At 46.2% G+C, this 25,650-nt stretch overlaps 1 protein-coding gene across 1 annotated transcript in view; it reads left to right on the top strand.

Moving 5' to 3' along the window:
* Shc3 (SHC adaptor protein 3) overlaps positions 1-25,650 on the top strand; it is a 122,958-nt gene that overhangs the window by 81,201 nt on the left and 16,107 nt on the right. The window contains exons 5-11 of the mRNA XM_038334321.1: positions 1,634-1,687; positions 6,827-6,878; positions 10,275-10,401; positions 17,264-17,414; positions 18,418-18,505; positions 19,358-19,516; positions 23,262-23,557. Of these exons, the coding sequence (XP_038190249.1) occupies positions 1,634-1,687; positions 6,827-6,878; positions 10,275-10,401; positions 17,264-17,414; positions 18,418-18,505; positions 19,358-19,516; positions 23,262-23,557 (927 nt within the window). The remainder of the gene's footprint in view (positions 1-1,633; positions 1,688-6,826; positions 6,879-10,274; positions 10,402-17,263; positions 17,415-18,417; positions 18,506-19,357; positions 19,517-23,261; positions 23,558-25,650) is intronic.

Here is a 25,650-nt window from a genome sequence, read left to right as displayed (position 1 = left end):
TATTTCATTGCTATTTCATAACTGTAATTTTGCTACTGCTATGAATTGTAATGTAAATATCTGAAATGCAGGTTATCTGATATGCGACCCTTCTAGGGGTCTCATCCACAGATTGAGAACCACTGCCAGGCTACAAGACACGGAAGTTCTAGTTTACTGTTGGGAATTTCGTTGCCTTCTCATTCATTCAGGATCTGCTTGTCCACAGGTAGCAGGATCCTAGGGCAACTATTCTTAGTCGCCTGGGGCTTAGGCATAGGCTAACAACAGTCTCGCCGTCCAGTGTTCTCTCAAACCCTCGGGTTTATCTAGAATGAGGTTTTGCAAATATCAACAACCAAAGCCAGCATTTAAAAATATTTAAAAATTTATCCTACAGTGAGATTTTATTTCGAGGTTTCAGGAGTATATACTCTATGCTGTTCTGTGAACCATTGTCTGCCTGGGACAAGGCTGGAGGGCACAGCTCAGTAATGAACCTGGCTGGGTTAGGATGGAGCTGGGAGCTCCTTTCCACACAGGAACTTTTCTTCAATGTTGTTCCATTGTCTTTAAAAAGATAAAAATAGCAGGGAGGGGACTTGCGTAGCTTTTAGAATTTAGGGCAGCTTCTAATTCACTCTGTGTCTACTGAATTCCACGGATGCCACAGCTTATAAACCTGATGAAAAGCTTCCATTTTTAGGACAAATGTGGAAGGGCCCCTGGTATTTAAGCCAGGGGATTAAGAGAGGGCTGCAGTTCTTGGATGCTGGCCTTCTTATGTGAGTGAAACAGGCCACACTCTCCCGTCCTGGCTCTGGTGTTTGGGGAAGCAGAGAATACAAGTTGTAATGTTGTGGTGCAATGTATTTTTTTCTCTCTGTGTGTGTGTGTGCGTGTGTGTATATGTGTGTTGTATATGTTTGTGTGGAGGACATGTACATATGTGCATGTGTGTATATGCACGTATGTGTGCAGATGTGTGAAGGCCACAGGGTGACCTCAGCTATCGTTCATCAGGCTGTGTCTGCTGATTGATCCAGGCTCTCTCATTGGTCAGAAACCTGCTGATTCTGCGAGGCTGCTGGTCCAGCTAGCCCCAGGGATATACCTGTCTCTTCTTCAGTGCTGGGATTGTAGCCCCCCCTCCCTCCCCCCGCACCCAGTGCTTTTTCACATGGGTTTGGGGCATTGAACTCAGGTCTCCCTGCTTGTAAGGCAAGCTCTTTGCCAACTGAGCCATCTCCCCAGATCCACCTTTTCCTTCCTGGTAAAGTCCAGTTGTTGAGACCCTGGCCTCAGGTGGAGCCTTGATTTCACAGGACTGAGCTTACTTCACTTCTTTCTTTGGATAAGCCTCGTGGCCCCTCTGGGCTCATGCTCTGTGCCTATAAAATGGGTTGCCCCCAGTTCCCACTCCTCAGCTGCTGGGAGGCTTAATGAGGCATTCGAGTAGCCAACCAAAAAGATGGCAGCTATCAGGCTGTGCACAGTGAGGGCAGGTGACCTACCTCCTCAGCGTGTGGCAGTTGTCATCTTCCTTGGGGGCAGTTTTCAGGGCGTCTGGTCAGTTCACCTGCTAGCATGTGGGCTCTGCAGGATGTGGCACAGCACTAACGGCTCCTCTCGTTTCTTGTCTCCACCCTGGCAGATCATAGCGAACCATCACATGCAGTCCATCTCCTTCGCCTCGGGGGGAGACCCGGTGAGTGGCCTCAGCTTGTTTCTCTCGTTCTTGCTGGAAATTTCTGAGACAAAGCCCTTGCTTTAAAGATGTGCCCCTTGAAGAGGCGACACAAGAGTGTTTTATGCTGATTTTACTGAAACCCCAATTTACTATTCTGATAGCAGTCCAGCTGTTTTAGGATCAGGGCAATTTCAGTCTGGAAATTCTGTTCTGATACAGTGCATGTGCTCAGAAACAGCTGTAGGGCACCCAGAAAAACAGGTTTTATACCCTAAGGGGGAATTTCTCTGAAGTAAATTGTAAGATAAAATAGTCATCAATAAAAATTTGCAAGTAAAAAGCCGGGCAGTGGTGGCGCACGCCTTTAATCCCAGCACTCGGGAGGCAGAGGCAGGCGGATCTCTGAGTTCGAGGCCAGCCTGGTCTACAAGAGCTAGTTCCAGGTCAGGCTCTAGAAACTACAGGGAAACCCTGTCTCAAAAAAACAAACAAAAAAATTTGCAAGTAAAGTAGTTGCAGCTCTTGAAGCTGTGATCCCAACTATTTATCCCTCTTGGTTGCAAAAGTCTTCCCTCCCCAAGCCCCCCTTCCCTTCCCTCCCTCTCTTCTTCTCCTCTCCTTTCATTTCTCTGTATTAGAGACCGAGCAGGGGGCTAAGGGTCAGCAAGCACTCTTCTGGCAAGGTATTGCTTACATCACAGCCCTCTCAACTGTCATTTGAGCTGCTTTTGGTGAGGGAGGGTAACCTGTGACCAGGTCCCACCATTCATTTTCAGCCATAAATTATCAGGAGTTCGGGAAGCATGGCCTCCGTGATAGCCCCCATGTCTGACCATCTTGCCAGGCTTGCTTTCCTCGGTTGTTCCCTGCGACATCTCCAAAACCACCTCAAAAACAGGCAGACAACCACGCCAGGGAGCAAGACACCTAGGGAGGAGAGGAAATGGGCCCGGCTCCTTCCAAATGTTATCACAATAATTTTTATTGTGGTTAAGTGGTTAAAGGCCAAAAAATTAAAAGTGGGGTAATAAGATGAGGGATATTTTTAAACCTAAGTTCATTCACACGACAAAAAGCAAATTCTGTAACTTAAGATACCCTTTTTACTTGGTGCCAGTGGTTTGGGCCCTTTTCACACGTAGAATATTGTTTCCAAAGCCTCCCACAATGCTTTTCCTTTTGCTCCATCCTTCCCTGGCTATGCCTTTCTATTCTTCCTAGTGTTGAGTTTTACATCTCATTGAAACATAAACTCTCTCAGTGAGATGTAGATTTAGAAGGTGAAAATCTTCCTGTGTGTTCACCCATTTCTCAAGATCATATCTATATTTGACAGATTTCTTTTTTCCCGTCACTGTCAGACATATGTGAGAAAATCAATTTAAATGGAGGAAAGAATCATTTTGGCTTCCAAGTGCCAGCCTGCCACTGTCTGGGTCTGTTGTTTTGTGAGTGAGGTGAGGCAGGGGGCGGTATCCCAGAGAGGCTATGTGAGCAAGAGCTGTTCACTTCATGACAGCCAGGGAGCAGAAACAGAATGGGATGGAGGCAAGGCAGACCCTTTGAAGGCCTGCCCCAGTGACCTGCTCCCTCTCACTGTACCTCCTAGTCCCACCACCTTCCAATGATGCCATCGGTCCTAGGTTCATTTCGGCTGCTAGGATAAAATGTCCTGAAAAAGCCACTTAAAGGGGAAAAGGCTTATTTTAACTGACAATTTCTCCAAAGAGGAACATGTCGACGATGATAATGTGTACCCTGATTCCTCATGTTGAGAGATTACCAAAAGTAAATACAAGCATGAGGACCTGAGTTCAGATCTCTAGAACCCATGTGAAAAGATGTACACTTGTGATCCTGGCACTGAGAGGCAGAGACAGAGGGACCCCAGGGGAGGTAGATCTGGGGGCAGCAGGGGAGGGGGGTGTGGCGGAATCCCAGCCAGGCTATTGGTGAGTTCCAGATTTCAGCAAGGACCCTGTCTCAAAATAAAGGCCTGAAGAATGATACCCGAGGTTGTCCCCCACCTCCCCTGAAACCTGAAGTTGTCTCCCCACTTCCCCTGACACCTGAGGTTGTCCCCCCACTTCCCCTGACATCTGAGGTTGTCCCCCACTCCCCTGACACCTGAGGTTGTCTCCTACCTCCCCTGATACCCGAGGTTGTCCCCTACCTCTCCTGACACCTGAGGTTGTCTCCTACCTCCCTGATACCTGATGTTGTCTCCTACCTCCCTGATACCTGAGGTTGTCTCCTACCTCCCCTGACACCTGAGGTTGTCTCCTACCTCCCTGACACCTGAGCTTGTCCCCCACCTCCCCTGACACCTGAGGAGGTTGTCATCACCCCCACCTCCCTGCACACATACATAAGAACCCAAGAGGATGCCAGAACATAGGCCTGTCCCAGAGGGGTCTTGGTGACTGAGAACAGAGATGGATTTACTACAGAATAAGATCCCACTGCCTCTTCTCTGGAACTTAGTGTGTCCACTGCAGACCTGGACACTGCCTGGAGCACTGTTCTGAATCCTGATACACTAGGAAAGGATGCCAGGTAAAGATCAGGACTGACAACAGAATGGTTATTTCTTAGCTTGGCTATGAGCCATCTGAGAGATGGATATCATATCTTCCCGGGCCTTCCTTCCCCAGTCACAATGTAGTTTCTTAGACTATAAAAAGAACTATTCCCCTAGGGGGAAAAAAAGGACTTTATTGAATGAACCACCAGGGCTAACTAGGGTTAATTTTGCTATCTGGTTATGTGCAAAAATCAAACAATAGACTCCTCATATTTGTACGGTTGGTTTCCTTAACTCTAAATGCCCCTCAAATTTGGAAATTACAAAGGAAAGCTGGAAAGCTGATCACATACAGGTTTATATTAATGTACCACAAAGACAGTTTGTCAAACTAAAAGCAACTCTCATCCCCCCCCCCCCTTGCATCTTTGAGCTGGATGCCAGAGCGGCTAGTGTCTTTTGGGGATCGGCTACTACGGTTCCCAGGTGATTCAGTTCTGCTCATTTCTTCTATTCAAGCGCAACCTTCAGCACGCATCCTTAGGCACAAAAGTGACAGCAGTTTGGGTCAACTGGGGCAAAGGCACCATCCGCTCGGCTTCTTGAATACCCCGGTTCCTATAATATGGGAAAGCTGTCTGCGAATCTCAGTCTTGACCCTGTAACTGCACCCAGAACCCACTTAAGGTCATGGTGGCTTTCTAGACCATCCCAGGTTCTCAGGCTAGCTGTGTAAAGCTGTGGAAAGAAAACACAAGTGCTCGAGAGCACGCTCCAGAGCTCCAAAGCTCTGGGGGCTCCAAAGCTCCGGGGGCTCCAAAGCTCTGGGGCTCCAAAGCTCCGGGGCTCCAAAGCTCCGGGGCTCCAAAGCTCCAGGGCTCTAAAGCCCCAGGGCTCCCGTCTGTTGGCTAAGACGCTCCTGACGTTTCTGAAGGACAGTTGCGACTCCCACATCCCATGAGTCTGGGAGGAAAGTGAAGAACTGTAATATTTTTGCCAACAGCTTCAAATCCTCAGAAGATTCGCCTCTGCGGAAGTGAATAGAGGCCATTTTATAGTCTTCCTGTCCTTTCTCTCGCCGGCCTGTGAAATATTAAAGACCAGGAAATGGACTCTGCTCAGATGAGCCTTAGAGACAAGGGTTCTTTTGTCTCCACCGCTGGAAAAGTCCCCATGCCTCTGTTCTCCGGAAGTCTTGAAGGGCACCATGCCCACTCACCCCTCCCCGCGCCCACACCCCTCCCCTCCACTCTCCCAGCTGTATTTGCTGGATCTCTGCTAAGAAGGAGAGGACACTTCCTCAGGGACGGAGCAGACAGGCCAGCACAGACCACTGCCACACAGACAGGAGCAGTGGATGAGCGTGAAGGCCTTTGGAGCATAACTCTGGAAAATAACCGCAAAGACGGGCTGACCTTTCAAGCTGCTCTCTGAGGCATGGTGCTTGTGGGTTTGGGTTCATCTTAACCCTCAGCTCGCCACCACCCAGAATCACTTGGATAGTGAGTCTCTCTTGACAGATTAGCCCGTGAGATAGGAAGAGGCAGACCACTGTGGGTGGCACATTCCTTAGGCAAGCTTCCTGAACAGCTTAAGAGAGAAGTCAAGCTGAGCAGAAGGAAACAAGGAAGGAGCCACACACTTATTCTCACTCCTCTTGACTGTGGATGTAAAGCTTGCCTTGACTCCCGGCGATAACTGTAACCTGGAATTAATTATAAGCTACATAAAACTCCACTGTGTAGCTTACACCGTGCTTTCTCTAGTCCCTCCTTTGGTGGAGGATAGCCGGGCTAATTGCGAATCTTGCCTATTGTGAGGATCCAGTCCTTAAACTCCTACCCTAGTATTTCCCCCAGCAATCAGTTCTCAAAGTATGGTCTTTAACCCTATGGGAGCTGGAACTTGTCAGCAATCTGGTTTGGGGGTCCAGATGGAAAACTGAGGTACAGGCCAACTATTCGTCTTAAGCCTTTACAGGATTTTCACAGGAATTCAAATTTGAGGACAGTTCACACACGTGCATTTACTGACAGTCCTGTTAAGAAACAGGACTTTGGTTCACACCAGTGTGTCTACGGGCTTTTGAAAGGTCTTCATGGTCAAGTCTCAAGTCCAAACCCGCTAAGTCAGGTGAACCAACGGTACACAAGAACCAGCTTTGAAAGCCTCCCAGAAGAACCACCATGGGAAGGTCAGGTGTTTGTCACACTGGCTGCTCCGAGTATGGTCACGGACTGGTAGCATACACGCCCAGGGCAACTGGTTAGTGACATGTGCACCAGCCACTCATGATTCCTCAGGTTCTGCTCAGTCTGCACTCAGATCTCCAGGGATTTCCAGCCCCATCCAAGTTTGAGGACATGCCTCAAACCATGCCCATTTTGTACCATTTTGTACAAAGTATCTATCTGGCCCTTCCTCTCTGCTTCCCTTCCTCCTTCCCTTCTTTTCTTCTCCCAGGACTGAGGAGACCCAGGGCCTCCCACACGGGGAAAGCACTGGTCCATGAACTTTCCTTCCGAGCGGATTCTTGGCTGTGTGATGGATGCTCACCCCACTGGGCCCTGCATCCCTCTGGTCTTCCCTCTTGCTGCGATGGGTAGTACAAACGTCTCCTTTTCCTTCCACAGGACACAACAGACTATGTTGCCTATGTCGCTAAGGACCCTGTTAATCGCAGAGGTAAGCAATGCTCGACCCATTTAATCACTCACTCGTGTGAAGCCAGGCTTGATGCTGTGAACCAGATGTTCCTCATTATCTCAGCTCCCTTAGCAAATGAGCTCATGTCACGTGACGTGATTAAGGATAATTGAGGCCTGCAAGGGTAGCTTGTCACCTGGCTGAGAGAGAACCTACTGGATGCTGAGTGCCAAACTCGCACCTGGGTCAGGATGGCTGCCATTCGGTGTACCCCACTCACACATCACCTGTCTCACCCCGTGCTCTGGTAACAGCCTCAGCTATGCCTGGGAAACTCTATACCTGTTCATCCTCCTGACCAGCATCACCCCGTGTGTGCACACTGTCCTGTCTCCTGCTCTGGGCCCAGCACCTAAGCTCAGGGTGTGGTGTTTTCTCGTGTCCCTTTGGAGCGTCTGAGAACACAGACAGAGGCTGAGGAGGGGGTGTCATGTACAAAACCAGAGTGGATAATAATACACTCTGGAAGGTGGGCTCAGAGTGACTACCTTTGGACACTAGGCAGCTCCCGAAGACTCCAGCCACAGTTACACATGAAAAGTCACTGGCAAAAACAACAGTGGAATTTGTCACCATGCAGAGTGGCACTTCCCTCCGCTGCAGACTGGTTCCATTCTTCCTCTTGGCCTTTGTGCTATGTGCCAGCAGCTGGTTTTTAAACTTTGCTTGCGTACTCAGACATGTTTTTTTCTCTTATAAAAAGCAAACAAACAACAGCAACAACCAAAACCTCTCAATGCACATGATACCCAACACTCAATTTTGCCACCCTCTTCCCAAACCTGCACTTTGGATATACGTTCAGGACAACCAACAAGGGCAGATTAATTGAGGCTGGGGCGCTCTGCCTTAGCTGCAGAGGCTTCTGCAGACCCTTCTTCATTGCTGTCTTTCTTGAGTGGATACCATATGTGATGGTTAAATACTAATTGTCAGCTTGACAACACCTAGAGCCACGTAGCAGATAAACCTCTGTACAAGCTGTAAGGGAGTTCCTGGGTTGGATTAATTGAAATGGGAAGGCCTACCCTAACTGAGAGTGGCCCCCTCCATGGGCTGGAATTCTGAAATAAAGGAAAGGAGAAAGTGAGCTGAGTACCAGCATTCATCTCTCTGCACATCCATTAACACTCGCCTGTCATCTCGGGTGACTGTATAAAGCCAGGGTTGGCCCCAGGTGAGCAGGGTTATATCTGCTGCAGTCGGGACTGCCACCCAGAGATGTGAGCAAAAGCTCTTGGTGCAGGCTTAGAAACTCAGCTTAGTGTCTAAGGCAACGAACATGGATCAAGTTGTTTAAAACAAGAAGGACATGTTGCCTCACAGTTCTGGAGGTGGGTGTACTCCCCGTGTCTGTGACTGCTCATGGGTGCTTTTAGAGATGACAATTCATGGTGATTCAGGGCCCCTCCTATCCTACTGTGACCTCATTTTAACTAGTTACATCTAAAACTGCCATTTTCCAAATAAGGACACCTTCTGAGGTCCTGGATTTTTGGCATAACTTAAAAAAAACAAAAACAAAAACAAAAACAAACCAAAACAAAACAAAAAACAAAAACAGGGGCATAATTGAGCCCAGAGCATAAACCATCCCCTTTAACTATCCTAGCTTCCCCTGAAATCAAGGAGGGTTATAGGGGAGGGGAGGCATAGGCTATCCCTCTGCAGGCACTGCCTCCCTCCCCCAAGCTCTATCTGGGTTAGAAGCAGGAGCAGCTGGAGTTCATGTCTCCATTTCAGTTTGTTTCAAATTAATGGCAAGTGATTTAGGCAATCTTGTTTTTCAGACTTCTTTAGTAGGTCCAGGTCAATGGTCCTCAAAATAAGCTACACTCGAGAGTTACTTAGGAGCCTTATGAAAACATCTTAGCACTCAGGTCTGAGAGAATGGGATCCAGGCAACAATGTGGTTAAATAGCTAGCTCTTTGGGGCCTGGGGAAACAGCTTAGTTGGCAAAGTGCTTGCTGTGCAGGCTTAGAGGCTGAGATTATTTCCCAGAGTCCTCCTGAAAAGTCAGGTGTGCTGACAAAACCTGTAACCCTAGCACTGAATGGTGGAGGCAGGAGGATCCGGGGGCTTGCTGGCCAGCCTGCCTAGCCTAGTTGGTAAGTTTCAGGACAATGAGAAACCCTCTCTTATAACACAAAATGAGTGTCCACTGAGGAATGGCACCTGAGGTTGTCCTTGGGCCTCCACATACACATACAGACATGCGACATGCACCCACATGCAACATGGTCATAGTTTATATGACTCTATTGTCTGCTCTTTATCTTATTTTTTGAGACAGGATCCCCCCTGAACCACGAGCTCATTCATTTGACTAATGTAGCTAGCCACTAAGCACCGGGCCCATCCCTGTCTCTCCTCCCCGGCACTAGATTTACAGATATGCATCCCTGCACACAGGGTCCTGGGGATCTGAACTCAGGTCCTCATGCTCTCAGGGCAAGCACTTAGCCAGTGAGTGGTCTTCCTAGTTTTTGTTTAATCAACATGTAACTATATTTATTTATGAGGAGCAGTGTGAGGTACAGACTACGTGCAATAGCCAAGTCGGAGTATCTCGCTTCAGCTCACACTTCAAGCTTCTGCCACTTGACCCCCAACTGTTGTGAACTGCATCCTGGAACTGTGAGCCAAAGACCTTTCTCCTTTAAGTTGCTTTTGTTAGGATGTTTTTATCACAGCAAAGGGAAGGCAAAAGTCACTCTCTCCACCGGATTTTAAAGCAGCCTCTCTCACTGTAACATGGACCTTGTTGAGGAGACTTATAGCTGGCCAACAAACTCTAGGGATCCTCCTGATTCTGTCTCCTGAGTACTGGCTGTGAAAGATCCAGTTTGAGCTGAGTTTTCTTTCTAAACACTGCTTCCCTATGGAGGTCAGAACCATTGGTCTATAGATTGTGAGAGTATCAGAACGACCAATGGCTGGAGAAGTGACTCAGTGGTTAAGAGTACTTGCTGCTCTTGTAGAGGACCCAGGTTGGGTTTTCAGCAACCACAGGGTATCTTACAACCACCTGTAACTCCAGTCCAGTGGAATCTTCTACCCTCTTCAGGTACTCCATGTATGAGATGTATGGACACACATGAAGGCAACACACACACACACATAAAATGAAAGATGTGCTTGGAGTATTAGAAATAAGACCTTCACCTTTGCAGACAAGCCTTCTAAGAATTTCACATGTCTATAACCACTGTAGGAGTTATCTATGCCCACAGAGATGAGACTGTGGGTTGGTAGAGACATGTCAGGAGGGAGGTGTGTGACATTTTTTCTCTGCACTTCAGATGGGAATCTTTGTCAAGGGGTCCAGAGAGCTCTGGCACTGTCTAATGAGTGTGTGTCCCCTTCTCTCCAAGCTTGCCACATTCTAGAATGCTGTGATGGGCTAGCCCAAGATGTCATTGGCTCCATCGGACAAGCCTTTGAGCTCCGATTCAAACAGTATTTGCAGTGTCCTTCCAAGATTCCTGCTCTGCAGGACCGGTGAGTAGCTGTGCTTGCTTTTCTCAGTGATTTAGGCAGAGTCTGTAAACTTTCCTTTAAAACCAGCTCCCAGCACTGTGCTCCAGGCAGACCCAGATCATTGCGGGGTTTCCCAGAACTCACAGACACCTGGCTGGTGGGGAACACCAGCAGATGGGAGCTCACATATGGCTCTGAATGGGCAGGAAACATTTCTGGAAGTTATAGTGACAGTAGACAAGGTTACCAAAAACAGCTTCATTGTAATCTTTTTAGGTCACATTGTGTCTTCTTCAGCCCTTTGATTCTTCCATAGTTCCCCTCCCTGGGTCAGTGTCCACACAGGTCTGTTCCTCATCTTTCTGTTGTCACAGTTAGCCAAAGCCACCTGCTGCCAGCATCATTTTTGTTTAACAGCTTCCATGGCCTAATAACTTAGGGGCTTGTTCATCTGCCATATGGCTCTGGGCAAGATCCTTAAACTGTCTGAGTCACCATGGCTTCATCTGGAAAATAGGGATAAGAATCGCTGGAGAGTTTTGTTACTATTAAATGGAGAACAATTGTTAACACCAAATGTAGGCTACTTAGGTGATAATTAAAAAGAAATGGAGAAGCCGGGTGGTGGTGGCGCACACCTTTAATCCCAGCACTCGGGAGGCAGAGGCAGGCGGATCTCTTAGTTCGAAGTCAGCCTGGTCTACAAGAGTTAGATCCAGGATAGGCTCTAGAAACTACAGGGAAACCCTGTCTCGAAAAACCAAATAAATAAATAAATAAATGGAGAGTCTGCTATTGAGTTTCCTTAGGATGCAAGAATATTCTGTGATGTAGAAAGCGGGAAAGCACTATGGGCATGTGAGGCATTCAGTGGTCTTCTGTCCTTGAACTTGAGTACATTCTGTCCTTGACGAACTTCATAATGAAAAGCTGTTATAGGCTGGGAGGTGGCTTGGCCAGTAATGTACTTGTTTTGTGGGCATAGATCCTGAGTTTTACCTCTAGAGCCTATGTTTAAAAACAAAACCAGCCAGGTACAGAGGTTGGGGAAGTGGAAACAGAAGGGTCTCTGGGGTTCACTGGCCAGTCAGCCTGTCTTCTTGGTGAGTTCCAGGCTAGTGAGAGACCCTTTCTTAAAAGCAATGTAAATAGCCCTGAGGTTGACCTCTGGCCTACACATAAACAAATGTAGGACACCTATGTAGGTGTGCCCACATATACATGTGTACACAGGAAAATCTTTCTATCGGTGTACTCACTGTAAACAAACATTGTTCCTTTAGGTTTACTTCTTACTCACTTCAAACCCACAAAGCCACCTTCTGTGGCATTGTGGAGCTGGCATCTGCTCTGTTCCCTCGTCATTCCTTGGCAAATTCCCTTTAAGGCATCCATTGTTCCTGTAAGGACTCACTTTGTCCAGGCTGATGAATTCGGCAGGATGGGGCTGGAGGAGGTGTGAAGGAAGTGGTCACAGCCCTGATACCTCTGACCTGAGAATGAGTCAGCATAGTTCTTCATTTTTAATGTGCCTGAAGATGTTGGTTTCCAGGAGCCACACAGGGCGCAGACATCAGAGGTCACAATCTCAGAATTTATAATGGTGTGGAGAGACTGAGTCACAAAAGGGTATGGATTGTTTGTGTTTTGAGCCCGGTGTGCTCTTAACCACTGTGACATCTCTCCAGTTCTTCCATTCTGCTGTTATTGTCGTGCAAACTCAATCTTTATTCATTGTGTGTTCATCAGTACAGTCACATTGCTTCATGTATTTTTAAATGAGAAGGGAAGAATAAGGAAATTTTAGACAACACTGAATTTATAGTTTTGTGTAGATAGACTTGCCATTATTTTCTGCTGTTTCCTTTGATTGTAAATTTCTACTGATTATTCACTTAATTTCAGCTTAAAATACTTGCTATAGTATTTCCTAAGGAGAATATTTTCTATAGTGGATTTCTCCTGCTTTTATTGCCCTTGGAATGCTTTCTGCCTCATTTTGGCAGCATTGCCAAATGTGGACTTCATGGCAGGAAACCTTCCTTTCCCATGCCTTTGGCCTCCTTTGTGTCTGGGAAGAAATCAGCTATTAATACCATGAGGATCCCTTGTTTTCTTGAGCAGCTCCCTTGGATGGCCTCAGATGCCCTCTTTGACTTTAAATAGTTAGATTAGGGTGCCTAAGACTCTCTGAGTTTATCTAAACTGAGCTTCTTAGCTAGCCTCTTGGTTTTATAGAACAACATTTTTTTTTAGCTAATTTGGGAAGATTTGTACCATAATGAGGCCAGTATTTTCCCTGCCTTCCTCAGTCTGCTCTCCTTCAGGGACTACTACATACATGTTGGCATTCTTGGTACAGGTCTCTCAGGCTCTGTGTCAGGGACTACTACATACATGTTGGCATTCTTGGTACAGGTCTCTCAGGCTCTGTGTCAGGGACTACTACATACATGTTGGCATTCTTGGTATTCTACAGCTCTCTTGGGCTCTGTGCACTTTTAGTAGTTTCTTCTCTGTTCCTCAGACTGGTTCATCTCAGCTGAGTTATTTTAAAATATTATCTTTCTTCTTCCACCTCCCAAACCTGTTATTTGCTTAAGTGAACTGTTTGCAGTGATGGTAAAATTTTTCAATCCTAGAACTTACTGTTATTTTTATTTCTTTATGAATGCTGGTAAGCCCCACTTTGTGAGACACAATTTTCATATTTAGTGTCTTAGAGTAATTTCTTTTAACCGATTGAACATATTTAGTTTTTATTTATCCTTAAGTCTGAGATCTCTTTGTGACATTGTCTACTGACTTCTATTTCCTGTATATGAGCTATCCTTTCTTTTTTTATAGTTTATAATTTTTTTGCTGACACTAAAAATATAAGTAATAGAAGGTTGCAAGACCGAAACTCATATATTTTCTCTTTCCAGGATATATATTATTAATGTTTGTGGTGGCTTTAGTGACTTTACTTAATTAATTCTATAAATTCTATAATCTACACTTGTCATTTATGTCCACTGGTGTCTCCACTTGGTTAGCTACATTCCTTCACTAACAATTGCAGAGGTTTCCTTGAATGTTGAACAATTTAGCCTCTCAGTCTTTACTGAAGGGCTACATGTGTGTGCATGTATATATGAACATGTATGTGTGCATATGAATCCGTGTATATTTATACACATGTATATGTTATATGTGTGCGTGTGTATATGTATGTGTGTTTGTGTGTGTCCTATGTATGTATCTGTATGCATATGCCTTCTATGTATATGTGTATTATATATGTGTGTATATGTATATCTGTGTGTATGTGTGTGTTGGTATACTCCTTCAACATATGGTGAATCAGTTGATTATTTTTTTTGTTCTCACCTTCTATTTGTGAGGTGTTTAGGTCAGAAGTGCGAATTTAGGGCCACGTCACACCCTGTGGCATGAGCACAAGCTGAATCCTGCAAATGTGTGTAGCTTTCTAGATAAATGTGTGGGAGTTTATCAACACCCCAGCTTCTTATTTTAGGCTTGTGATTATCATTGGTTGTGGCTATTTTCTTTGTTGGCTTTTCCCCCTCTAACTCCATAAACTCTATATTCTTTCTCACTCACTTCCACTAATAAAAATTCTTTGACCCAAATGTTATTCCCAGCTTCATGTGGGCCACATGATAAACATTTGCCTCTGAATATCTTTGACAGATGCCCCAGGCAAGCTCTGCATCAGGTTAAATAAAGACGGCTTTGGCAAACACAAACAGATGATAAATGCTTAAGGAGATGGGAATGCTAATTACTCTAATTTGGTCACTGTGTGTTGTATAAATGTATCAAGTTAGCACACAGCACCCCATAATAAATGTGCAAAATTACTATGTGATAATTAAAAGTAAATTTTTTAAAAGACAGCTTGGGGAACTGAGTGCTCAAAGGAACACTCAGTGTCTTGGGTTTTTTATTGCTGTGAAGAGGCACCATGACCACAGTAACTCTTACAAATTAAAACATTTAATTGGTGTGGCTCACCCACAATTTTAGAGGTTCAGTCCATTATCATCATGGTGGAGAGCACAGTTGCATGCAGGCAAATGTCCAGCTGGTAGCTGAGAGTCCTACATCTTTCAGACAACAGGAAGTCAACTGATAGTCACACTGAGGGAAGCTTGAGCAAAAGAGATCTCAAAGCCCATCCCCCACAATGACATGCTTCCTCCAACAAGGTCATACCTCCTAATAGTGCCACTCCTTTTGGGGACCATTTTCTTTCATACCACCACAGACAAGGAAAATAATGATAATTTTTTTGGGAACCATCTTTTGAAGGAGGCTCAGAACTGTCCTGTCCCATCCGTGACTACTTGGGTGATGTTTATCATTGATTGATAGCTGGTAGCTTATAAGGCTACCACAGGGATACAAAAAGGGCTATTTAAAATACCGCAACAGTACTGATCTTACAGTTTATTTCATTGTTGGAAAATGTTTATTTTTTAGTTGTGTGTGCTATCGGTGTGTGATAAGTGTAGGTGTTTTTCTTGGTTTCTTTTCTGTTTCTTTCATGAAATGCCCTAAGAAAAGCAACTTAAGGAAGAAAGGTTTATTCTGGTTCTCAACTCAAGGTGCAGTTCACCATGGCAGGGAAGCTGATGCAGCTTGTCACATACAACAATAAGAGAGCAATTCACAGATGCCAGTGCTCAGGTTGCTTTTTCCATCCTACGCAGTCCAATGTCCTTCTGCCAAGGGAATGGTACTACGCACAAGTGGGCAGGTCATCTTGCCTTAATCAAACCACAATCAAAATGATGCCCAATGCAAATTCCCAAGGGATCATCTCTGAGAAGATCGTGGGTTCTGTCAACTTGACAGTTAACATTAACCTCATTGTGTGTGTGTGTGTGTGTGTGTGTGTGTGTGTGTGTGTGTGTGTATGTGTGTGTGTGTGTATGTGTACTAATAAGTGCAATAGCCTAGAGGAAGACTTCATAGGTTATCTTCTATCATTCTCTATTCCCTTGAAGCAGGGTCTCTCACTGAATCTGGAGATCACTATTTTCACTATTGGAGTCTCAGGAACATGCAGTAACAGTTTTTTAGATGGGTACTCAGGATCTGAACTCATTCCTCCTTCTTATGTAGTAGAACTCCTATCCACCGAGCTCTCTTCCCAGTCTTCATAGGGTTTTTTTTTTTTTGTTATTTCTTTGTTTTTGTTTTTAATACCTTCTGGGATGCTGCACGCTGCTGGTTAATTCCAGAGTTCTGAAAAAGTTGAGTCAGACCAACCAAAAATCTCTGGCCAGTTTTGGTATGGAAGATAATCTCAGAGGTCTACACTCTGCTATGTTTTGTGAGGCAATCTTTATTTTTATATGATTTTATTTAAGTTTCATGGCTTGCCGAAATGCATACATGCGTATTGGTGCTCTTTAGGTATAAATTATTTATTTTTCTATTAATAATTGTGGCTGGCATATTTCAAGAGTAGATCTCTGAATAAGACAGGTTTAGCCCAACCAGTCACCTCATTGTCACAGATGCCCAAGATGTAGGTGGCTGAGGGAACAGAATTTCTTTCTTGGTAATAAGTGTAGTGTTCACCATTTCTCAGTATTATAGCGAGAGCTTGGATGTAGCCTCATTGGTAAAGTGTTTGCCTAGGACACCCCAGGTTCCATACCCAGCACCATATAAACTGGGCATGGTTTCCTATGCTTGTAATTTAGGCACTGGGAGGTAGAAGCCAAAGAATCAGAAGTTCGAGGTCCTCCTTGGCTACATATGGAGCTCAGGAGAATCCTGGGATACATGAAACCCTGTCTCAATATGTAGAAATGGATATACAGAAATATAGGATAATAACAAAATACCTGCAACTGGCTGACTTTATGAGGAAAAGAGGTTTATGTAACTCATTCCTTGTGAAGCCAAGTACACAGTGCTGGCATACGTTCAGCTGTACTGAGGCCTTGGTTAAAAGGTGGTGAGATCTTTAAGGACTGGAGTCTGTCAGTCACAGATGAGACATCTACATCAACCCATCAGTCTACCCTCCCCATCCCTCCAGTACTTAGGGGCCATTGCAGAAGAGCAGGTGTGTGAGTCTTCTTAAGGGCAGTTCTCAATGGCTTATCGTTCTTCTACGAGGTTCCACTTCTTTTTTAATAACATATTTTTAATATAATATTTTATTAACTCATTGAGAATCTCACACAATATATTTTGTGATATTCACCTGCTTACTCTCCTGCCTCCTCCCAGATCTACTTCCCACCCCTCCCAACTTCCTACACTCTGTTTTATCTTTTAAAACAACCTGATGATTCCAGTGTGTGCTGACCATGAGCTCATAGGTATGGGGCCATCCACTAGAACACAGGAGATCTACTAGGGACTACACCCATAAAAAACCTGACAGCTCCTCCCCATAAGCCATTAACTGTCAGTAGCTGTTCAGTGCCCCCTCATGTTAAAATGTTTACTGGCTTGATCTTCTGCAGGTGAGTTCATGAGTATAGTGGCCCCATCTTGTCCAGGAGACAGTGTTTTGCTCTGCACCTCCCCAACCTTCGGGGCTTACAATATTTCTACCCTGCTCTTCTGCATGACCCCTACGTACTGGAGGGCTGGGGAGGGTAGTGACTGACGGACTGATGTAGATGTCTCATTTGTGACTGAGCGGCTCCACTTCTTAAAGATCCCATCACCTTTTAACACTACCACCCTGGGGACCAAATCTTCAAAACATGAGCCTGTGAGCCTGTGTGTGTTTGAGGCCACACTTAAGCCATACTCAGTGTTTGGTTTCTATAGACAGCACTGATGTCAGAGTCGTTAGGTCTGCCTGTATGCTCAATTCTGGGTGAGGTCACTGACAATCTTTTAACAGGATGCAGAGTCTAGATGAGCCGTGGACTGAAGAGGAGGGAGATGCTCCTGATCACCCATACTATAACAGCGTTCCCAGCAAGATGCCCCCTCCAGGGGGATTTCTTGATGCTCGATTGAAAGCCAGACCCCACGCTCCTGACGCAGCCCAGGTAAGTTTGGGGTTCTCTCCTTGGATTAAAGATGACCCCATTTGCATTTATCTTCCTAGGTGTTGTTTTTGGCTAATATTCCACTTAGCTTTGGACACGATCCCTCGCAGGCTTTCTTCCACCAGTATCACAAAGAACATGGAAGGGAGGGGTTCGGTTTGAGGTGTGCGTGAATTAACCACAGTCAAGAGCAAAGAGGTGTGCGTGAATGCTGCCGTGCTCGCTTGTGCTCAGCTCACTTCCTCCACTCCAGTTCAGCTCAGGTCTCCCTGCTTAGGCAGTGGTGCAACACACAGTGGTCTCGGTTTTTCCAACTTACTTCAAAGGCCAAATCCCCCCTGTTAACATTCCCACAGATCAACCGAATGTAGCAGTCCCTCAGTGAGACCCTCTTCCCAGGTCTATCTCTTCTAGGTTGCATTAAGTTGTCACTTAGAGTGAACTATCACATCCTCCAGCTCAAACAACCTTCACCTCAACCCTGCTTTCTAAAACTATTATATTTCATCTTTTATGGGAGCTTAAGAGATTTTTTCCCCTCTTTTTTTTGTGGTGCTTAGGGATGAAATCCGGGGTCATATGCTTGGTGAGCTGAGCTATGTTTCCAACCCTGGAGATAATAAGGTTATTGGTACCCATAAAAATGCCAGGACAGCACCAACATGGAGGCTGTGGCACTGCAGCTTCCTGCTTCTCAGGAGTGTGCTCCTCAGAGAGTGGACAGCTGCTGGCCCAAGATCTCTCTGTTGTCGCCTTTGGGAGGGATTATTGGGATCACAAAAACAAGGAGAAAGTGTTGTAACATTAATGAGATTGTGAATTTTTTTTTAACAACCATGCAAGCTTATCTGTCGAATACAAGGCTATTGTGAGGCAGGCATGGGGAAGGTGGTGTCAGAGAGGGTGAATCAACCCCCCAAAGCCCCTTTTACCACCCGTGGCTCACAAAGATGAGGAATGAGAAGACACTTCCCTCTTTCTGAGTATCTGCATCTGTCTCCAGTTTGCAGGGAAAGAGCAAACTTACTACCAGGGAAGACACTTAGGAGATGTCTTTGGTGAGGACTGGCAGCGAGCACCCACCAGGCAGGGTAAGTGGCAGAGCCTGCTCTACACAGCTGATGCACTGACCGTGGGTTTCTCTGGTTCCCGTGAGTAGGAGCAAGAGTCCCTGGAGATATCAGGAGCATGAAAATTCGGCAGGCACCCAAGACTCCACAGCTCAGTATGTTTTAAGCTCTTATGTGATTTTTCTTATAGTTTTTAAGTTTGTTTTAGTGTTTGGAGATGCAAAGTTATAGCTCAGACTGGCCTTGAACTTGCTGTGATCTTCTTGCTGTAGCCTTCTGAGAGCTGGGATGACAGGCATGAGTCAACTCACCCAGCTTCAAGACCTTATTGAAACTGGTAGATATGCTCTCTCCAGAACAAATGAGAATTTATCCATCTATTTGCCAGTAACCATCCTTCCTAGTGAATATTAACAAGGCTTCTGTTCTACAAGCGAGCAGAGATGGTCACACACAGGAAGAGTGACCCAAGCAGGTGCTCTTGGGTAGCACTTTCCGTATTACCTCTGACAAAACAGCCGAGACCCCCCAGGTCTAGCCTCAGCACCCCTTTGGCTCACTGGGAGGTCACATTGTTACTCAATGCTCAGCTCCTAGGGTCCTGGAGCACCAACAACCTGGTCAGCCATATTGAGCAAGGCATTTAACCACCCGTGTTCACCCTGACTGGCAGATTTTTCTTTTGACATGAAGAACTGGGCAGTGTCTTAAGTGGGACTGGGTATTGACAGGCTTAGAAGACAGTTAACCAGAAATAAATGTTCTCACCAGCAGGCTTGAGGATGGCTCTGTGTAATTCCAGGTATTTCAGACACAGAGGCTGGAAGAGTGTTGCCATGGTAAGAGGTAACAGGGCTCACTTTTTTGGTGCAGGTTCCTTGGACATCTACAGCACACCGGAAGGGAAAGGGCACATGGCTTTGGTAGGAGAGACACCAACCTATGTCAACACCCAGCCAGTCCCTCTACAGGTTTGGCCAGCAGCAAGCAGCAGCACCGAGAGCAGCCCACGGAAGGACCTCTTTGACATGAGTAGGTGCCCGTTGCCCTCCCTATGATGTCTTTGACATGAACAGTGCCCATTGCTCTCTCTTTTATCTGATATCCATATTACTACTGGATTTTCTGCTGGACTTTGGATTCAAGTGACATATTGGGGTTACATGACTTTCTTTTGGGGAAACTAGTTTTCCTCTTGAAGACCAACAACGTAAACAAATATGTGTGCTCATTTGAATATTAATTGACGATGCTGTGCTAGCTGCTGTACGATTTCAGAGGGTACAGAGATAGTTTGGCCATAGTCAGCGATCTCAGCCTGTCAGTAAGAATATTGGGATGAGAAATGGCTATGTACCTTGTTTACAGTGTCCTCCCTCTGCCACCACTCCCTCCCTTCGTCCCTTCCCCCTCCCTCTTTCCCTCCCTCCCACCAATTTTCCTCTCCTCTCCCCTCTCCCTCTCTGCTTGCCCTTCCCTCCCCACCCTATCCATTTACTCTCATTCATTAATTTCTATTCTTGGTCTCAGAACAAGGGAAATGACGATAGAAAGTAGACAACAGGTCAAAACATCATCGTCATTTAGAAGTGTGGCCGTTGAGTCTGTATATCCCAAAACACTGCTCCTAAAGGGCAGTATTGGTGGCAATGTTATTGATGATAGTGGTGCTGATGCTGGGGATGTTAGTGATGAGGGTGATGCTGCTGGTGATGTACATGATTAGGGAAGTGGGGATGCTGGTTTTGTTAGTGATGATGGAGATAGGGATGCTGGGCATATCAGTAATGGATGACGTTGGTAGTCTTAGTGATGCTGCTGCTGATCTTAGTTATTATGGCTATGTTAGCCATGAGGGTCATGCTGCTGCTGCTGATTATGGTGGTGGTGATGCTGGTGTCTATGGTGATGATGGGGCGTGCTAGTGTTGGTAACGGCAGTGATGACGACTGATGGTGGAGATAGCAAGGTGGTGATGATACAGAAACAGCAGAGTACAGATTTCTAGTACTCCAGATAGTTAGACTTTTAAAAGTAGGGTAAAGGGGCTGGAGAGATGGCTCAGCGGTTAAGAGCATTGCCTGCTCTTCCAAAGGTCCTGAGTTCAATTCCCAGCAACCACATGGTGGCTCACAACCATCTGTAAAGAGGTCTGGCGCCCTCTTCTGGCCTTCAGGCATACACACAGACAGAATATTGTATACATAATAAATAAATATTTAAAAAAAATAAAAAATAAAAAATAAAAGTAGGGTAAAAGGAAAGTCCAGGAACTGGGGGCAAGAAAGTGTAATTCTATCAGTAATGTGCATGTTGCCTAAGTACAGTGACCTGAGTTTGGTCCTCTAGAACCCATGTGAAAATGCCAGGTGTGGCAGCACATGTCTGTAATCTCAGCCCTGGGGAAGGCAGAGACAGGAGGATGCCTGAGACTAGGTGGCCAACCCAAAGGAGCTCTAGGGTCCTGAGAAACTCTGTCTCAAAGAATAAGGTGGAGAGCAACTGAAAAAGACACCCAGCACCACTCTTGGGTCTGCACGTGCAAGGACGCACATGCATATGTAAACACACACGTGTACATGCAAGCAAGCATGCACGCATTACGCACCCACACAAACACACACACACACACACACACACAGAGAGAGAGAGAGAGAGAGAGAGAGAGAGAGAGAGAGAGAAAGAGAGAGAGAACCAGAGTTATCATTTTAGCTTTTATCTAATGATTTTTAAACCACTTTTCTGCCCCACATTTGTAAAAGATTTAGTGATTCTCAAAATGATTTAATTTTACTTTGACATGCTCTCCTCTCTTTTTCCCATCCTTTCCTAAATTTTACCAGATTCAGCTTATTTTGCACCATTCCTTGAGTAGAGGTCCAGTGGGTATCCCAGAAATAATGTGGGGAGCTTTGTTCCAGAGAGAATACTCTAGTTTTTCTTGTTCTCACACAGTGTCATGCAGGTACCCAGCACCATGTACCCCTTTCCAGTGCCCATCATACTGGAAGATCACATACTGAAGTTTAATTGGATGCTCTTAGTGAGTTCCTTTGCCACTGATCTGTGTTGTTACTGACAGCCGACTGAGCACTCACTGATAAGCTATACAGTAAGAAGTCTGTTCCGGAGCAGAGTAAACCAAGTGTGATGACAATACTCAGATAGCAGTGAAGGTCAAGGCAAAGCAGAATTTCTGCCTTGGAGCAAGTCCACAAGAGGCCAGGGATTTTGAAAGAAATCTGTGGTGTGTTAGCAGAGTTCTGTGGCTTGTCTTTCCCTTTCATATTGACAAGTTTGTATTCTTTTCTTTTCTTCTTCTTCTTCTTCTTCTTCTTCTTCTTCTTCTTCTTCTTCTTCTTCTTCTTCTTCTTCTTCTTCTTCTCCTCCTTCTTCTCCTCCTCCTCCTCCTCCTCTTCCTCCTCCTCCTGCTCCTCCTCCTCCTCCTCCTCCTTCTTTTTACTTTTTATTCCTTGTGTCTTACACATCACACATCTCAATCCCAGTCATCTCCCCATCCTTTCATATCTACCCTCTGCCCTTGTATCCTTCTCCCAAAATAAAATAAGATTTAAGAGAAAAAGAGAGAGAGAGAGAGAGAGAGAAAAGAAAGTAAAAAGGAAAGGAGAAATCTCATTGTGGAAACTGTAGTGCAACCCAATGAATCACACAGTAAATCCTTTAGTTCATATGTCTTTACTTGCAAAGACTGTTTACAGCCAAGAGCCATTGGTCTGGCTTTAGGCCTCTGGTTTCTGCTATGTTATCAATGCTGGGCCCTCACTGGGACTCCTCTTGGAGTTACACTGTTGTTACACTGTGTCATGGAGATTCTGCAGCTTTGGGTCTGCAGGACTGGCCTCTTCATGTGCTCCAACAGATCACAGATGGGGTGGATGCTGGGGTGGGCCAACTTGTAGCCCTGCTTCTGAGCCTGGGTGGTTGCAGGGTTGGTCAGCCTGCCAGTTATCTCTTGTGCTCACCACCAGGGTGAACTCCAGCATCGCTCCAGTTAGCTCACCCTATATAGCAAGGAGTGAGGGGCAGGGCCAGTTCTCCTGCTTTCATGACCTCAGGGTTGGCTCACCCACATTTATGCCTTCAGGGCCAGCTCTACTGTGTTGCCTGGTGATGTGCAGGGGTCACTCTCCTGAGTGCTGCAGCTGGTGAGGGGCAGGGACAGCTCTCCTGTTCTCATGGCCTCAGGGCCAGCTCTCCTACCTGCCACAGGTGTCAAAGGATGGGGAAGGTGGCATCTCTCCCCCGCCCACTCCAAATTATAGCAGATGAGGGACAGGACCAGGTCCCCTATGCTCACATTTTTGGCTGCTCACCAGTGCCCCTGTCAACAGGTTCAGCTCTACTGTGCTGCCCAGGTGAGGTGTAGGGCCTGCTCTCCCAAATGCTGCAGCTGGTGAGGGGTGAGGTGGGAATGGACAAGGTGTCTTAAGGAGGCTGACTAATGGTTCAGAGAAGGGAGGTGGTGCAAAATGGCAAGCTGTACCTGCCTTCTTGCAGTGCGCAGCATTGAAGTCCTATCCTGCTAGATAAAGTATGTGCTCATATCTGCAGAACCAGGCACAACCCCCAGCTGTCTGGAAAGTAGACTCACCAGCGAGTCATGCCAACATTTGGGCGGTGCATTTAAATTCTAGTTCCGACTATCCATCTCTGCTGCCAGCCTCCGTCAAGAGTTACATTTTAATTCTCATCTCTCACTCTATTTTTATTGCTCTCTTCCGGGGATTGATTTGTTGCTGTCGTATGTTGTTGACAGAGCCTTTTGAAGATGCTCTCAAGAACCAGCACCTGGGGCCCATGTTGAGCAAAGCAGCGTCTGTGGAGTGCATTAGCCCTGTTTCACCCAGAGCCCCAGATGCCAAGATGCTGGAGGAGCTTGATGCTGAACCCTGGTACCAAGGAGAGATGAGCAGGAAGGAGGCAGAGGCACTGTTGCAGGAAGATGGAGACTTCCTAGTCAGAAAGAGTACTACCAATCCTGGTTCCTTTGTCCTCACGGGCATGCACAATGGCCAGGCCAAGCACCTGCTGCTGGTGGACCCGGAAGGCACGGTGAGCACCTTCCACTGGTATCATGACTACCTTTAACCACGTCTATTTACTAGACCTTGCATAGGACCACGTCCACACTGCCTTCTCTATCCGTATGTGCCTGCCAGGGACAGGAGACTTTTGTGGAAAGTGGTAGTGATCTGAGCGAGTTATAAAACTTGGAAAATGATCATAGCCCAGGATAAAAGCTTTGGTCACCCACCATGCCCTTTAAGATAAAGAAATGTGGCCTGGAATGATGGCTCAGTGGCTTCGGTACTACTGCCCTTGCGGAGGACCTAAGTTTGGTTCCCAGCACCCACACTTGGGGGTTCACAAGCCCCTCTAACACCAGCCTTGAGGAATCCAGTGCTCTTTTCTAGCCTCCATGGGCACCCATGCTCATGTGTATACATACACACTGATAATTAAAAATTTAAGGACCAATCTTTTATGAAAAGGCAATAAAATAGCAGCTATGGAAATGGCTCCATGTGTAAAGAGCTTGCTGTATATATTAGTTGCTTTTCTGTTGCTATGCTAAAATACCACGGCCACAGTCAGCTTAAGGGAGGCTTATTTGGGCTTACAGTTCAGGAGGAAGAAATTCGTAATGGTGGAGATGTGTGGTGATATTTTGTTTTTATTATAACAAAGCTTGTCTGAAGATCAGAGTGCAAAGTCAAGCCACTAGTTAGCCATCAAGGCCAGGCAGTGGTGGCACACACCCTTAATCCCATCACTCAGAAGGCAACTCTTGAACTCTGTGAGTTCAAGGCCACCCTGGGCTATACGGGATTGAGTCAGTCTAAAAGAGAAACAGAGCCAAGTGGTGGTGGCTCACACCTTTAATCAAAGCACTAGGGAGGTGGAGACAGGAAGTGATGTGGCTGGGCAGAGAGAGGAATGTAAGGCAGGAGGAGACAAGAGCTCAGGATTCAGTCTGAGGTTTCGTAGAGATGGCATTCAGTCTGAGGACTTGTAGAGACAGGATCGACCATTCGGTCTGAGGAGTAGGTAGAGGTAAGAACTTGTGGCTAGCTGCTCTGCTTCTAAAGCACAAACAAAATCTCACCACAGAGATGGCATGGCAACTGGAGTGGGAAGCCGGCTGGTCACATTTTGTCCACATGACGGACACGGGGGAGTGAACTGGAAGTGGGGTGAGACTGAAGACTCTCAAAAGCCTACTCCCAGTGACGTACTTCCTCAGTAAGGCTGCACTCCCCAAGGTCCCATGACCCCACCCACCCCCGCAAGCAGCATCACCAAATGAGCCCTATGGAGGGCATTTTCAAACTCCTACACCATACAAGCATGCAGCCCTGAGTGTGAATCTCTAGAATCCACATGAAGGCCAGGCATAGTAGCATCATACATCTAATGCTCTCACAGTGAAATGGGAGACTGCCTTAGTTACGTAGTTCTCGCCGTGACGAAACACCACGGCCAAAGCAACTTGGGAAGGAAAGCATTTATTTGACTTACACAGCACCGTCCATCCTCAAAGGAAGTCAGGACAGGAACTCAAACAGCACAGGAACCTGGAGGCAGGAACTGATGCAGAGGCTATGGAAGAGTGCTGCTTACGGGCCCCTTATGACTTTCTTGGCCTGCTTTCTCATAGAACCCAGGACCACCAGCCCAGTGATGGGTTGGACCCTCCCCATCAATCACTAGTTAAGGAAATGACCTAAACAGGTTTGCCTACAGCCTGATCATATGGGAAGTATTTTCTTGATTAAGGTCCCCTCCTCTCAGATGACTTTATCTTGTGGGAGGTTGACATTAAAGCAATGCCACACAGAGGCAGAGACCAGAAACTTCTCTGCAGCTAGTTTGACTCAGGGAGCTGTGAACAATGAGAGACCTCAACAAGCCTCAGACAAGGTAGATGAGGATGGACACCTGAGGCTACCTGCACACGATGGCATGCCTCTCTCTCTCTCCCTCCCTCTCTCTCCCTCCCTCTCTCTCTCTCTCTCTCTCTCTCTCTCTCTCTCTCTCTCTCTCTCTCTCACACACACACATACACACACACAATAAGAGCTTACTGTGTGGACACACTTAAAACATTATCCCTGTTTTATATTCTATGGGAAAGGACCGCCATT

This window comes from Arvicola amphibius, chromosome 6 (assembly GCF_903992535.2).
Source record: "Arvicola amphibius chromosome 6, mArvAmp1.2, whole genome shotgun sequence".
NCBI lineage: Eukaryota > Metazoa > Chordata > Mammalia > Rodentia > Cricetidae > Arvicola > Arvicola amphibius.
This window is presented reverse-complemented; position numbering and strand designations above follow the sequence as displayed.